This window comes from Periophthalmus magnuspinnatus, chromosome 19, assembly GCF_009829125.3.
Source record: "Periophthalmus magnuspinnatus isolate fPerMag1 chromosome 19, fPerMag1.2.pri, whole genome shotgun sequence".
Lineage (NCBI taxonomy): Eukaryota > Metazoa > Chordata > Actinopteri > Gobiiformes > Gobiidae > Periophthalmus > Periophthalmus magnuspinnatus.
Window position 1 is genome coordinate 18,035,871 of NC_047144.1, and position 16,496 is coordinate 18,052,366.

The 16,496-nt window shown below is 43.4% G+C and overlaps 1 protein-coding gene across 1 annotated transcript in view; it reads right to left on the reverse strand.

The window, feature by feature from the left end:
- Positions 1–339: 339 nt before the first annotated feature.
- Positions 340–16,496, reverse strand: part of LOC117386892 (neurotrypsin-like) — a 39,796-nt gene continuing 23,639 nt past the window's right edge. The window contains exons 8-16 of the mRNA XM_033984267.2: positions 15,391–15,532; positions 14,474–14,697; positions 12,898–13,039; positions 11,592–11,855; positions 10,309–10,428; positions 8,992–9,257; positions 6,958–7,301; positions 1,252–1,401; positions 340–876 (exon numbers count right to left, since the gene is read on the reverse strand). Coding sequence (XP_033840158.2) covers positions 340–876; positions 1,252–1,401; positions 6,958–7,301; positions 8,992–9,257; positions 10,309–10,428; positions 11,592–11,855; positions 12,898–13,039; positions 14,474–14,697; positions 15,391–15,532 — 2,189 coding nt within the window. The remainder of the gene's footprint in view (positions 877–1,251; positions 1,402–6,957; positions 7,302–8,991; positions 9,258–10,308; positions 10,429–11,591; positions 11,856–12,897; positions 13,040–14,473; positions 14,698–15,390; positions 15,533–16,496) is intronic.

Below are 16,496 nucleotides of genomic sequence, written 5' to 3' on the forward strand. Positions count from 1 at the left end.
TGACTTTGAAGTTGCGCATCTCATTTTCTCCAATTGCAGGTGTTTATGGCTTTTATTGAAAAGCATAAAACACACATTCTTAGTGTGAGCAGGTCAGTTCTCCACAGATCTGATATGTAACTTGGCTCGGTTGATGCCTCCAGATTTTATCCATGGAAATAGGGTAATACATCTCCATGGAGACAACCAGCAGTGGGTGTATCTTGTGCCAGAAAAGTGTCACAGTACAGCTTTAAACTGTTAGATTAATGTGGTAAACGTGTCTCCAGACCTAAAATGATTCAGGTGGATTTTGTGTTCAGTTCTTTTGATTCAAAAGAGTGAGTTTCCAACAGAGGCTCAGAGCTGCATCTGAGAGTCTGAAACACGACTGCTGTACATTTTAGAGGTGGTTGTGGTTGTCGTGGTCTTCATGATTGCATTTGTCAGGGTAGGCATGTTCATGGTTGCCATGGTCATAGTTGTCCTGGTTGTTGTGTTGTGGTTGTCGTGGTTGCCATGGCCATGGTCATCATGGACGTCATGGTTGTGGCTGGCGTGGTTGTTGTAGTTGTGGTAGTCGTAGTTAGCGTGGTTGTGGTTGGCGTCATGGTTGTATTTGTTGTTCGAGTGGCTGTTGCGGTTGTGGTCGTCGTAGCCGTGGTTGTCGTGGTTACCATGGTCATTGCGGTGGTTGCGGTCATGGTTGTCATTGTTGCAGTTGTAGTGGTTCTCGTGCCCGTGGTTGTTGTGGTCGACGTGGTTGCTGTTGTGGCTGGTGTGGTCATCATGGTTAGCATGGGAGTGGTTTGCGCGATTGGCATGGTTGCAGTTGTAGTTGTTGTGGTCGTCGTGGTTGTGGTTGGTGTGGTTGCAGTTGTTGTGGTCATGGTTGTCCTGGTTCTCATAGCCGTGGTTTTGTGGTCATTGTGATTGTGGTTGTTGTGGTCATTGTGGTTGGCATGGTAGTGGTTGTTGTGGTTGGTGTGGTAGTGGTTGTTGTGGTTGCTGTGGTAGTGGTTGGTGTGGTTGTGGTTGGTGTGGTAGTGGTTGTTGTGATTGTCGTGGATATTGTGGTTGTTGCTGGTGTGGTAGTGGTTGTTATGTAATCAGGGTTGTTGTGGTCATTGTGGTTGTGGTTGTCATGGTAGTGGTTGTTGTGGTTGGTGTAGTGGTTGTTGTGGTTGGTATGGTAGTGGTTGTTGTTGTTGGTGTGGTAGTGGTTGGTGTGGTTGTGGTTGTCGTGGATATTGTGGTCATTGTGGTTGTTGCTGGTGTGGTAGTGGTTGTTATGTCATCAGGGTTGTTGTGGTCATTGTGGTTGTGGTTGGCGTGGTAGCGGTTGTTGTGGTTGTTGTGGTCGTTGTGGTGGTTGTTGTGGTCGCCGTTGTGGTCGTCGTGGTCGCGGTTGTCGTGGGAACACTGTGGAAAAGTTCACATTTGCAGCAGTGAGTTTGTGCTGAGCAGAACCAGGGCCAGAGACTCGCACTGTTTTTGTTTTAAAGATAAATGCGGTTGGTCGGTTTGGCCCTCTCCTCTTCCTCCTCCTCCTCCTCCTCTTCTTCTTCTCCTGCATCCCACAACTCCTCTGCCTCCACACGCTTACATAATGTGAACCCACACAGCACCGACAGAGCCGTGAGCAGGCCTATCCCGGTACCACCAGGGACACGCAGGGAGGGAAAGAAAGAGGAGAGGGATGGAGAGAGGGAGGGAAAGAAAGAGGTGAGGGAGAGAGAGGGAAAGAGGAGAGGGACGGACAGGGGGGAGGAGGAGAGGGAACGAGGAGAGGGAGGGACAGAAAGGGAAAGAGGATAGAGGGAGGGAAAGAGGAGAGGGAGGGAAAGAAAGGGGAGGGAGAGGGAAGGAAAGAGAAGAGGGAGAGGGAGGAGGAGAGGGAAAGAAAGAGGAGAGGGAGGGAATGAAAGAGGAGAGGGAGAAGGACGGACGGAGGGAGAGGCACGGAAAGGGGAGAGGTAGGGAGGGAGGGAAGAGAGTGGGGACAGCGTGAAGAAGCAGTGAGAGATGGATGGGATGAGAGAGGTAGAAAGGGACAGAGAGGGAAGGGACGAGGAGAGGGAATAGAGAAGAGAGAAGGAGATCTGGAAGAGAGGGGCAAGAGAGACAAAAGGGGATGGGAGAGTAAAGAGAGAAAGAGAAGTGAGAGATGGGGAGGAGAGAAGGAGTAATAGGAGAGAGAGTGAGTGAGACAAAGAGAGAGGGGAGTGTAAGAGAAAGGAGAGGAGAGAGTGGGATGGGTTTGTTCAACAGTAACACTGATAATATGAACAATATGTTTTTATTATAGTGTTTCTCAAACTGTGGCTCCAGACACGGCTCCTCTGCAGCGAACGAGTGAGTCTGAGGTCAAGTCTACTGGTCCAATGCTAGAGTCCTGGTTTAGACCTGGTTGAGACCTGGTTTAGACCTGGTTTAGTCCTGGTTGAGACCTGGTTTAGTCTTGGTTGAGACCTGGTTTAGTCTTGATTTAGACCTGGTTTAGACCTGGTTTAGACCTGGTTTAGTCCTGGTTTAGACCTGTTTGAGACCTGGTTTAGTCTTGGTTGAGACCTGGTTTAGTCTTGATTTAGACCTGGTTTAGTCCTGGTTTAGTCCTGGTTTAGTCTTGATTTAGACCTGGTTTAGACCTGGTTTAGTCCTGGTTTAGTCCTGGTTTAGATCTGGTTTAGTCCTGGTTTAGACCTGTTTGAGACCTGGTTTAGTCTTGGTTGAGACCTGGTTTAGTCTTGATTTAGACCTGGTTTAGTCCTGGTTTAGACCTGGTTTAGTCTTGATTTAGACCTGGTTTAGACCTGGTTTAGTCCTGGTTGAGACCTGGTTTAGTCTTGATTTAGACCTGGCTTAGCCCTGGTTTAGTCCTGGTTTAGACCTGGTTTAGATCTGGTGGTGCTGGTTTGAAAAGAGAACCACTGATCCAAAATATAAAATGAGTGGTAGAAGAGAGAGAGAAAGAGAAATATGGAGAAAGAGGGGGAGGGAGAGAGATGTGGCTTTAGGCTCATAATCACATGCTTATGTTTTTCTCTTCATTTTTAAATCGGTGTACTCCGTGTGGGCAGGTGTTTGCAGGTTGTGTTTGGAGCCTGCTGCTCAACCCGAGTGTTTGGTGTTCAGATCGACGGCTGATGTGATGCTCCCTCTCCTTTGGCAAATATTATCAAAATGTCCTGTGTGTTTATTGTTTTTATTAATATTTTTAACACGTATTATTAAACCTTATAAATGTGACAGTCGCGCTAATCTGAGCCAGTCCCACTTCTGATCTGTTTTAGCCCAAAATCCAGTGTTCCCCTGAATGTCTTCTGCTTGGTTAGTGCTGGTATAGTCCAGGTTTAGACCTGGTTTAGTCCTGGTTTAGTTTCGAGTTAACCCCTTGTTTAGTCCTGGTTTAGCCCTGGTTTAGCCCTGGTTTAACCCTGGTTTAGCCCTGGTTTAGCCCTGGTTTAACCCTGGTTTAGCCCTGGTTTAGACCTGGTTCAGTCCTGGTTTAGTTCTGGTCCAGACCTGGTTTAGCCCTTGTTTTGTCCTGGTTTCATCCTGGTTTAGTCCTGGTTCAGTCCTGGTTCAGTCCTGGATTAGTCCTGGTTCAGTTCTGGTTCAGTCCTGATTTAGTCCTGATTTAGTCCTGATTTAGACCTGATTTAGACCTGGTTCAGTCCTGGTTTAGCCTTTGCTTCGTCCTGGTTTAGTTCTGGTTCAGTTCAGGTTTAGTCCTTGTTTAGTCCTGGTTTAGCCCTTGTTTGGTCCTGGTTTAGTCCTGGTTTAGTCCGGGTTCAGTAGCTCCTTATCATCATGTAAAATCATCATTTGAAAGCTATTTAATCAAAATATTATAAAGTTTGAAAACACTTGCTGTCGTGTTACGTCATTACACACATTTACTCTCATTAAAAACACAGTATGAGACACTTTTGCTTTCACTTTTGTACATTTTAATACTTGACCATGACACTTTACATTGAACAGTGGACGGCTCTCACGGGTAAAAACTCCCAAAACCTCTGCCATTTTCCTCCTAAACTCCGATATTTACACTTTTCATGACAAAACATCAAAAATACCAACTGATATTTACACAGTTTGAATGAAGCAGGTCACGAGATGCATCACGACACGAGGGTTTCACGATTTGACGAGCACAAGTTTCATTAAAAAAATCAAATAAAAATCAATGGCGGCTCAAACACTGAAGTAGCCCTCAAAATCAGAGCAGTGTCGCCCCTTCTGGTCACACACAGCTAATGCAACTAGTTCAGTCAAGGCATGAATCACACGTTTACAATCTAAGGACTTTAAATGAGAGCTACCTACTTAAATCGTACCTCTATCGTATCTAAAGCCAAGTACAAAAAAGAGAAAGAGATTTTTCAACTTTCAATGGCTTTAAACATGTACAATTTAAAGGACCAGGCTCATTTTTTGCAATAAAATCCAAACTACAACAAACAAAAACACACCGTCTTTAGGTGCTGATGTTTTACAAGCAGTGCTGCAAATGTGGACCTATTTAATGTTCCACTACGTAACTTTTCTGGTCTCGTTTCCGTAGAGACGTTGCTTTGGCTGAAATTTCCCTCATGGCGTGAAACAAATGTATTAATGTTGACGAGCTGTAGTGGTTTAGTTCATGTTGACCTGTTGTACAATTTCACCGTGTAACTTTTCCGCTAGCGTCCGCCGTGCGCTTGTCTCCATGGAGATTTGATTGCGTCGCCTGGAGTGGTCCACAGTATGGCATTAAACATATCAATCTCTATGGTGACAAGCAGGTGACGCCAAAAAGTGAAGTTACAGGTCAGATTATTGAAACACCTTTAGCTGAATAAAAGCTAAAGTTGAATGCTGCACTGGTCAGGCCCCTAGCATTAGCAACAGGCTTGATTGACAGCGTTGCTAAGCGCCCGATCAAAATTACAAATATGGTACTTGGCTTCAAATTGGCTAAATTGGCTGCTATAACCGCTAGCCTCGATGAGCTTTATTTGAAGCCAAACGCTGTGATGTCGCTCTCACTCAGTCCATGTCTTTATACAGTCTGTGGTTCAAACATTTTGGACAAAGGTTGCAGTGCCCCCTGTTGGTTGGAGCGTGGTACTGTGGACAATTTCAGTAAAGCCATAACATCTCCATGGAGAACAGAACAGAAAAGTTATTTAATTAACCTACATATATGAATTAGCTACTCAAATCAAAACAAGATTTGTTTGAGGAGGTACACCACTGCTCGTAAAGTCATCAGCCGTTTTCGTATAAACGCAAAACGCTCTAAAATCTGCACAATAATAATTCCCCATTGGGTCGTTACTTACTTCAGTAACACTTTAACTTGAATCAGTATGTTACTATGGCCTGTTTGAAGCTAACTAAGCTAAAGATCACTATTACTACTGTCGTTTATGGGGCTAACGTTACATGGCTTTGAATACTGCTTCACCGATGGGGCAGAGTCTATGTACAAAATATTACAGGAAATGCTTTGCTAGCTTAAATTAAGACTTTAAGTGAAGTTAGCTTATCACCAGATACAGTTTAGTTTGTTTTAGAGAAAGAGCATGCCGAGGTTTAAAGCACCACTTCATACCAAAACTGCAGTGTCCAGTATTGTCCACAAGGGGGCAGAATCAAAGAGCCGATTCTGGGCCAAGGAAATAATCTTACAATATGAGGCTAGCGATCTATGCTAATACAATCTTAGCATGTTTGTAGCTTATAGATTTTAACTCTTGATGCAATTTGCTAGCATCATCATTTTAGCTAGCAGGTGTAGTGTTAGCATGTGTCAGCTAATACCCAATACATGTCATAAAAGTTAAAGGTCAAAGCTGCACTATGTAACTTTTCTGGTGGAGGGTTTTTCACGTGCTTGTCGCCGTGACGATGGTACTATGTTGCCCAGAATGTTCCACAGTTTGGCATTAAAGTTATTTATCTTACGTTTATTCAGTTACTTGTGTTTTTATTGCTGAAACAAATACCTTGGAAACACGTATGGTCCGCATGCTCACCTCTCCACAGATCTGACGTAGTGGCGCGACCTGTGTCTCCATGGAGATAGAAAAGTTTAATGCTATGCTGTGGAACATTCTAGGCCAAGGGTGTCAGACTTATTTTCACAGAGGGCCACATCAGCAAAATGGCTGCTCTCAAAGGGCCAGATGTAAATGTAAGACAGTATAAATGTAACCAAATGTAATGTAAAATAAATGTAAATTTTTTTTAAGATCTTGTTAATTAACCTTTTCTGTTACAAATATTGCATATGAATTTGTATAGATATGAGAAAATTGCTGTGTAACTGTGTATCTCCTAATAAACTGATATTTTAAAACAGTCATAGCTTTTAATTTACCTCGTCATGGGCCACATAAAATGACATGCTGGGCCACATTTCGCCTGCGGGCCTTGAGTTTGACACATGTGTTCGAGGCAAAGTTCTAACATTTCCATGGAGACAAGTAGATAGCAGGCGCTCAACCAGTAAAGTTACATAGTGAACCTTTAATATACATTTGTTGCCGTGGCATTAGCGGCAGTCCATTTTGTTGGTTTGTTTTCGTGCTGCTGTCATTACAAAATGGCTTAGCATTCAACAAATTTGGCTTTTTTTATTTGCCCATCCCAAATACGTAAAAATCACAACATTAGCCATTGTAACTTAGCACTTTTAGCTAATACAGAACCCAGAACTTTACCCAATTAATATTCACTTAAGCTATCTAATAAACCTCTATTCACTGCATATGGTCCAATCCAAACATCTGTATTTAAGCACCTTTGCCTCTCTCCTCCTGATTGGTCGAATGGCGCATTTGATCAGCCAATCATGTAGCTTGGTCACACCTCTTCTTTGATGTTTGCGTGTTGCCTATGGCGACTGTGCGCACTCTTCAAATGTGGATGATGTTTTAATTTAATCTCACTGGTTTGTGTTTCGTCTTGTTTCTGTTCCATATTTACATCTTCAACTTTAAAATCATTCATCACGTCTTCTTCTTGCGTTTTGACATTTATTACATCATCGATCCAGCTTCTAAAACGCCCGACCCGCGTGTAGATCGAAGGGGAGGCGGGCTCGTTGCACCCGTTACCCCCGGCAACGACCCCAGACAACACCCATCGTCCCGAGTCGTTGAGGCAGACCAGGCCTCCCCCGGAGCCGCTGTCGCAGCCCTCGCCGTGGGCGCGGGTGGTGTTGGGGGGGCTGCCCGCGCAGATGCTGTCGTGGCTGTAGAAAAAGTCGCCATATTGTTTTTTACACTGCCAAGACGACATGAGAGGGACCCAGGTCGCAAACACCGGCTCTGCAAGAAACAAGAGAGTTTATGGTTCACTTCTACAAGTTTAAAAACAAAGACGAGAATAAAAACATGAATGTACAGAGAGTCTAGATCACAGGGTCAGCAGAGGGATATCGGCCTTAAATCTCCAGCACAGGTCGATATTTAGTTTTGGTCGATCGGCTGCGTAAAAAAATCCACACAAAGCTTCATATTAATTCTTTAATATGAGACAGCTGTTAGTCCTGATTTAGACCTGCTGTGGTCCTAGTTTAGTCCTGGTTTAGTCCCGGTTTAGTCCCAGTTTAGTCCTGGTTTAGTCCTGGTTTAGTCCTGGTTTAGTCCTGGTTCTCAGAGGGTTTGATTCTGCCTCTTCTCTTTTAAAGTTACTTTTATGATGATTATGTTTTGATGTGTTTGTTATTTTAATGCCATTCTCTGTAAAGTTCTTCGAATCACTCTGACTCTGCACTGTCTTAATAAACTTGCCTCTTTGTGTTCTGTGGTTAAAGGTTTTGGGCGGCCTTTGGTTTCTCTGATTCTAAACAATCGGCATCAGTCTGAAAAAACACTTATCTGGGGATCTGTAGTTGTCGGGTTTTATTCATAATGGAGTTAGTGAGAGAAAACTGCACTTAATTAAATGTAGGATATGAAACATTTTTCTAAATATTTCAACCTCAGATGTGACATGTTGAAATGTTCAAACTAAACACCGTGTTTACATAAAGTTATAATAAGCAGATTTATTCTTAGTCACAAATACAAAGGACAAGTTGTTTATGTCATATTATGTTGTTTATATAATTTGGTTCTCAAGACGATTATCCAATCAGAAAGAACAACGAGCTTCACATGAGCGTTACAGTTGGGTTGCCAGATCCTCCGACTAAAATCAGTTGGTTTGAACCTAAAATTACTCTCTTACCCAAATTCTCACTACCTAAACCCCAGCCTCTGCAGCTCAGTGAGTGAATCTGGAGGTTCTGAGCTTTGAAATTCAAAAGAGTGAGTTTGTTTCAGTTCAGGGGGCTCATTTATACACGCTGAATTCAAACTAAATGTATAGATACAGACAAATCCCACATTTTTACAAACATCCTTAAGCTTGTTCACTCCCGTCTCTCTGAGCTGACGCCTTCTGCCTCATCTCTGAAAGTCCTGATGCCCAGAACTCAGAGTTTTTGGATCAGAGTCCTCGTTTTCATGTTTAGTCTTATACAGATCTCGAGCTCAACATGGAACATCAATTTTACATCAATTTTGTACGTACGCCTGCTATAAATGAGTCTCGAGAAAGTTTAAAATGGGACTAAACTCCTAAAACTCCACCCACAACCACATTTCAAATAGAGCTGCTAAAGTGGGCGGGGTCTGGAGGACTAAAGGGGAGCGTGAGGGGGGAGAAAGGGCGGGGCCCGGAGGTATACAGAACAGTGTGATGGGTCTAACAGGTATCCACACTTCAAACTCCGCCCCTGCAGCCAGGTGTTTGTATCAGAAACACCTGGCTTTAATCATGGTAGTCCTACGTGATGTCACAAAGTACTTGAAATTGTAGGCACCACTGAAGGCAGCACAAACTTTACACATTTATGAACAGAAAACTGCGAATTTATCAAGTTTGAACTAAAAAATGAGGTGGACCAGCAGACGACGCGATTAAAAAACATCTACACAGTTTTTAGTTCCGCTTTAAACATGAGACGTTCACCTGGACTGTTCCACGCCGCCGTCACCGTCACCACACACGAGGAGAGGCTGCTCTTGTCTCCGCTCTCCACCAGGGGGAGACACGCCGCGTTGGAGTTTGGATCCAGGGACATGCAGTTTCCTTTGGGGCTCAGCAGTCGGATCAGAGCCAAGTCGTGTCGCCCGCGGTGACCCTTGAACTTCCTGTGAACCACCACCTGTTTGGGGACGAGGGTCTGGACAGTGGCACCGACCCGGATCAGAATATGGGAAGAGTGAGGGATCGCCCTGAAAGAGAGAAAGATAGAGAGAAGAAGAAAAAGGGGTGGAGTTTGTTATAATTTAAAGGGGCAGAGTGTTTGAGTCTGCAGCTCAAAATGAGACCGTAGTGTGATGTCTGCGTCTAATGAGCCTTTTTACTGTCTATGAACCAGGAAGCAACGCAGGTGCACTGTTAGCATGCTAGTTCCTGTTAGCGTTATCCACTTCCAAGTCGAATCTGGTTCCGCAAGTAAAATTCCCATTCATTTTTCCCATTCCCATTCATTTTTCCCCATGACTTTTCACAAATGTCAAATATTAAGAGTTCAAAGGCAATGTGAAGGCTAACCAGCTACATGCTAACACGCTAAATAATATAATACAGTTGTCTTAAATAAATAAAAAAATCATATTTAAACACAAGACTCTGCAAAATGTTTTAATAACTTGGCGGTTTATAAAGTTTCAGAGACAGATTTGAAATAAAAATGCAGGTCTCGTGTCATTAGTTCCACAGAGCTGATTAACCCTGAGCTTTCAAATGTGTAATATACATTTTTTTGGAAAGTCTATGGAAAAATGAATGAGAAATTTACTTTTGGAAACAGGGGGCGCCGTCACTGCTGAGCTCCATAGTGGGAATAATGGAGGACGTGTTAGTGAGGTTATGTTTTTCTCATACGACAGTGAAAATCAGGTACAGAGACTTAGAACTAAACAACATGGCTGTCATAGTGTCTCATCTGCTTGTCTCCATGGAGATGGTATTGCTTTGTCTGCAGTGTTCCACAGTATGATATTGAGCTTAATTATTCCCTTGGAGAGAAGCAGACGATACCACCTGGACAAGTTACATGTCAGACCTGCAGAGTGGCAAGCTCCCTTTTTTAAATGTATGTTGTTGTTTAGCAATAAAATCACCTGTTTAATGCCATATTGAGTAACATTCCAGGCAAAGCAACAACACTCTATGGAGACGAGTGTGCTGAATATTATAGCGTATAGAATAACTTGTTTTCTCCTGATATATTACACCTGTGTATGGTCTTGGTGCTGTGTTTGTTGAAGTGTGTCAGACCTGGTGAGGCAGGACGCAGAGGTCAGGGCCCAACAGGAGCTGACCAGAGTCCCACTGCAGAGAGCCACGAGTCCCTCCTGAGACTGAGTCCACACAGACACCTGCCACGGCCACGTGTTCCTGAACCAGAACAAGAACACAGGCAGCACAAGCAAATTGTCATTTCAGTATCAAAATACCCAGGCCTCAGGAGTACTCAGGAGTACTCAGGTATACTCTAGGTCTAGGTTATCACCAGCATAAAAACATTATAATGAAGGTGAGGTATATTTTATAGAGTAGAGTGGGTCTGGAGGGAGAGTTCATATTAAACTGGTGAAAATGTGTAACATTGAACTTTGAACAGAAAAGACGGCTCATGTTTATATAGTGAAATCCCACTTAAAGGATAATTATTTCAAATGATCAGTGATCAGTTTGTGTCTTTTTAATCAAGAGGTCTACACTCAGTAAAAGTGTGTGGTTTTGGGCTGAAGTTACAGCCGAATGCCACCAGATGGTGCTGTTGTCAAACAAAAAGGCAAAGCCATTCATTTCTGATAGACTGCAGAATATACTGGTGAAAGGTCACATTTTTATAAAGCTCTTTTCCACCTTCAGGGCTCAAAGCGCCACACACACATTCACACACACATTCACACACACATTCACACACACATTCACACACACATTCACACACACCCCCACTCACCCCTTCACACACACATTCACACACACATTCACACACATTCACACACACATTCACACACACATTCACACACACATTCACACACACATTCACACACACATTCACTCACCCATTCACACACACATTCACACACATTCACACACACATTCACACACACCCCCACTCACCCCTTCACACATTCACACACATTCACACACACATTCACACACACATTCACACACACATTCATAGACCAGTGTACACAGACACTGGGAGCAAGGGGGGTTAAGTGTCTTGCCCAAGGACACAACTTATTCATGTATGAGAGCTGGAATCGCACCACCAACCTGTGTGTCAATGGATCTGATCTCATAACCAACGATGTTACGAACATACAAACTTGTTATTTCTAAAAATATCAAGATACAGGTTTTTTCCATATCGTTTCTCGACCCTTGACCCTCAGCTTCAGCCTCGCTCTGACCTGATGATGTCGCCTTTCTGACCTGATGATGTCGACTTTCTGACCTGATGATGTCGCCTTTCTGACCTGATGATGTCGCCTTTCTGACCTGATGACGTCGCCTTTCTGACCTGATGACGTCGCCTTTCTGACCTGATGATGTCGCCTTCTCCGGTCTTGGCGTTCCCCTCCAGTTTGCGCAGGCCACAGCTCGCCTCCTGTCCCTGGGATCGCTCCTCTTCGTGGGGTTGTACGTCACAGCTCACCCCCGCGTCCTGCCTCCGTTTGCAGCCCTGTGAACTTTGACCCAAAGACGGGCACTCCCCCAAAAACTCTTCCTTCCCCGTACACCTGACCCGGTCCAGGTGAACGGGGCCTTTGCTCTGACCGAACCCCGCGGCGGCTACGGCTCTGCCACTGTAAAAACAAGGACAGAACACTCAGTCACACGCAGTAAAACGCTCTACAGTAAACAACAGTGTGGCATAGTGGTTAGCGCCCTCTCCTCCCAGCAAGAAGGTCTCAGGTTTGAATCTCAGACCATGTTCCATAAACCAAAAAATGAACAGTTGGCTAATTCTCCAACTAGGTCTGACCGAGGCCTTGACCGAGACGAGGTTCAATGAGAAGAAACGACTAGAACGTGGTTAAAGATCTGAACGGTTTGAAGGCCATGTCCCTGCTCAGATATGTGAACAGGTACAGCACAATACATGGAACAATCAGTCACACATTCGACCCCAACTCCAGTGCAAAGCAAAGTGTCAAATATACCCATACTAATACTAATCTATATTCACATTTTCAGCTTCAGTAATCCTCTGTAAAAACCCTTTAGTCTCTGAGCCTGAAAAAACAGAATAACTGAATATTTCTGGGATTGTGATGTCATAGAAAGCCTGCGTAGTTTAAGTAGGGATGCACCAATACCAATACTGGTATCGAATATTGGGGGCAATCCAGGAAAAGTTGCTGGATAGTGAATTGGTTCCATGATATTGGTTCAGTCAATATCCTGGTTGATTTACTATGAGACTGACACAGGCCCAGGACGTCTCTGTGTTTGAACTGTTACTTACACAGAGCTGTACTGTCTCTTTTACAGACACATAATGCAAAATGTATCGGGTTATGTTATGTAAGTATTAAGTGAACTGTGTTTTAAGAGAAAACACAGACAGTTAGTAGCAGATATCAGCAGATACTTAAAGCCACGGTATCAATATTGGTATCGGAACTGATAAAGCTGCATCAGTCCATAAATCGTTCACAGTCTCATTCTGTGTTTCTGCGTCAATTCATTTTCCACATGTAATTCCCTCTGCTGCCACTAGATGGAGAGCTGTGTACAGACATTATTAAGATCCTCAAGACCAAAAGGCCAAGAGTAACACAAGTAAGGCATAACTTTGTTCTTTAAAGTAAAAATGCAGAGTGTGGTCCCTTTAAAGCTCCTGACCTGTGTCCGAGCTGTCTGCAGACCACCGCCGCGTTCAGGTCGTTCCATCCAGAGTCACAGATCCCGCCCCACTCGCCATGGAGATACACCTCCACCCTGCCCTCCGCACGAGACCTGCCCCCCACCAGACGCACCAGCGGACCTGCAGAACACAGTACAAATGTTTATTCAGTTAAAACACGAGACAAAAGAGATGAGAGGCCAGGGAACTGCTGAAAGAGAAACGATTTAGACTTTTTTTTGTACAGATATTTTAGATTTAAAGCAACAGAAACAACACAGTGTGACAGATTTGACAGAGATAATGCAAGTATTGAAATATTTAGAGATATACAAGTGTGACTTAAAGGGTTTAATTATTAAGAATTTTATGATACGATAATCAGGAAGTGCACATTAAGATGCTAGCTGCTGCTGTGGTCTCTGAGAATTGTGAAAAGTGCTTATAAACTCATGAATTAGTTTTGTTTTCACGTTTTTAAGACCGAAAAAAACAGGTACAGTGTCTTTAAATACCTCCCTGAGCAGTTTGAAAATTAGGTGTTTTGTTTTAAAGAGAGAGGACTGTATTCGTTGCTGCTTCCACCATCTTGTCCCCTGTTTAGAAGGGGCCTCTGCAGAGTCTGGTCAAATGTCTGATAGCACTGGGTTAACGTGATGTTTTTTTGAGTTTTATTCTTATTCAGATGTGTCTCAAATATTCACTGTCTGGTTCAGTCCGCAGTCCTGACCTTTGTGGCGCTTGCACAAAAACATGGAGAGAACAAAAGGAGACAGGAGACTTTTATCGCACTGAGGACTCACAGAGGAGAGTTTAACTTCATGTTGAACGACGTGACCTTTGGAGGAAGAACAAAACAAACCGTGTAAGCTTTAGTTCAAAAAGGTTCAAGTCTTTTAGAAAACCAGAGGATCAGGCCAGAGGGGGCGTTCAAGTTCAGACCTGGTTTACCTGCTGAAAACACTGCTGTGCATCATGGGCCATGTACAAAACCACAGTCAGGGTCGTTAATTGTCATTCTTATGTCATCCATCCATCTTTTTCCATTTATCTGAGGCTGGGTGGGGGCTGCAGTCTAATCAGGGACTCCCAGACTTCCCATACCCCAGACACTTCCTCCAGCTACTCCAGTGGACCTCAAGGCGTTCTCAGGCCAGCCCAAAAACATAGTCCCTCCAGTGTGTCCTGGGTCTTGCCCGAGGTCTCCTCCCAGTGGGACATGAACTCCTCCCCAGGGAGTCGTCCAGGAGGCATCTGGGACAGCTGCCCAAACCTCCTCAGCCACTCCTCTCTGCTCATGATCACCTGCTGTTTGGAACGTGGCAGCTAGCAGCTTAGCCATTTATATATATAGTCTATGGCACATGTGTCAAACTCAAGGCCTGTGGGCAAATTGTGGCCCGCCACATCATTTTATGTGGCCCGTGGCAAAGAAAATTTAAAGGTATGTCTGTCTTAAAATATCAGTTTATCAGGAGATACACAGTTACACAGCCATTTTTTCATATCTGTGCAAATCCATATGCAATATTTGTAACTTGAATAAGTAATCAATATAGAAAACAGTTCTCTCACCTGTAGACGGCGCTATTACAGGCGTCTCATTGGGGTCGGGGCTGGTGGTTCGCCCTCTGCATCTGACCCCCACGTCCTCACTGTGGGCACAGTCTGTCCGGCCCCAGACCCCGTGAGGACAGTCCAGAAGAGACGCCTCTGACCCCTCACAGCGAACGTCGTCCAATAGGATGAGACCGACGCCCTCGCCAAACGTCCCGTCCGACACCACCTCCGCGTGGCCCCTGCGCAGAACAACCACTTATACGGCTCAACTGTGACAGAGGGATTCTTATACAGCACTTTTCTACCTTCAAGACTCAAGCACTCAAGTACTTTTCATGATTTGAGGGGTTATTTTGAACATTCTGACTAAAGTTTTCTAGTTCAAGCTACAGATATCAGCAAAAATAAAATAAATACACAAAAACAAACAAAACAAACAAAGGTAAATACACAAAATCCAGAGGAAAAATGAAGAAACTGATTCATATTGATACTGTGACCAAAATATGTAGCGTTTTGAATCTATATCTCTGCATACTTTTACTGTTTATTCTGAAAGTACTTTTTTTTTACTTAAACAGATTTTTTCATGTGATACCTTTACTTTTACCTCTGTATCTGTTCTTTTACTTAAGTGACAGAACTGAGTACTTCATCCACCACTGGTAAGTTTTTAGGTGGAGGGAAAAGCAATGAGATTTTCATTAAACGAGCTGGTGACGGACCCTCCACCACAAATTTTACAAGCTACTATTTGTAATTAGATAAAAAACAGATAGCAGCTTTAAACAGCATTCTAAAACCACTTTTACTACAGAAAATGTGGATTATTGTTTAAAGTTTCACTGTGGCTGTAGTTGCACATTATGTCCACTAGAGGGTGGTGCAAATATCCACTTGTTCTATAAAACACATTTCCAGGGCGTATTTACCTGTATCCGAGCTGTCTGCAGATCACCTGTGCGTGCTGCTGGGTCCAGTGGTCGTCACAAATCGTTCCCCAGTCTCCGTTATGTAAAACCTCCACTCTGCCCTCCCACGGAGTATCCCCGCCCACCAGACGCACAACGCCGTCTGAAAACAACAGAACAAGAAAAAGTCTATGAAAAACATACAAACTGACTCCTGTGAACTTTAAGTCATGTTCTAATGCCGTTACCGTCTCAGAAACAGACCTGGAGTTGTGTTTTGTTTCATTCACACATGTTTGAGTTCCACCTTGTGATGTCATGAAGTGGTAGTTTTCAAGTTAACAGCTTCTTTTACCTTTAGTTCAGTAGAGATTGGCAATTCCAGGGCTGAAATGATCCAAATGATGCTAGTGAAGGTGTGTGGAGTTTAAAAACACAGTGGAGCACTTCCTGTATCACTACATGACATCACAAGGTGGAACAGACTGTTTTCAGTTTGAGAGAAGACCTCAACCTAAATATGCAGGATTTGTGTGTTAAATATGGGTGAATGAAACAAAACACAATTCCAGGTCTGTTTAAGAAGAGGAAACAAAAGAGATCAGACAATAGTGTCATATGGGCCTTTAAAATATGACAAACATTATGTGATCTTTGTGTGATAAAAATAAATGAACAACTTAAAATTAAGAATAATATTTTTAGTTTAAGTCTCAGATGAGCCCAGACGATATAACACTAAACACTTAACGCCATGTTAGCCTGTCAGAAGTAATGAACGGTTTACTGTTGCTAATTAGCACTAGCAATTAGCAATGCTTAGTAACAGCTGTTAGCAATTAGCTTAATTACAGATACCAGTCTAGAACACAGGGAAGAAACATCGAACAAATGATTAGTCTAAGGTTTTTTTCTGTTCTGTCTAAATATAAAGATGTCACCGTATGGTCTTTTGAAAACTTTTGTGATGAGAAAAAAGTTGAATCCAATAAAAATAAAAAAACAGGACTTTCAGAAGATGTTTTGTGAAGCTAAAATCTACTGTTTTGTTGAACGTGAACCACGGGCCAATACACCAACATGGGTTATTATCTAAACATATTTCAGTGTGTTTTATTCACTTAGAA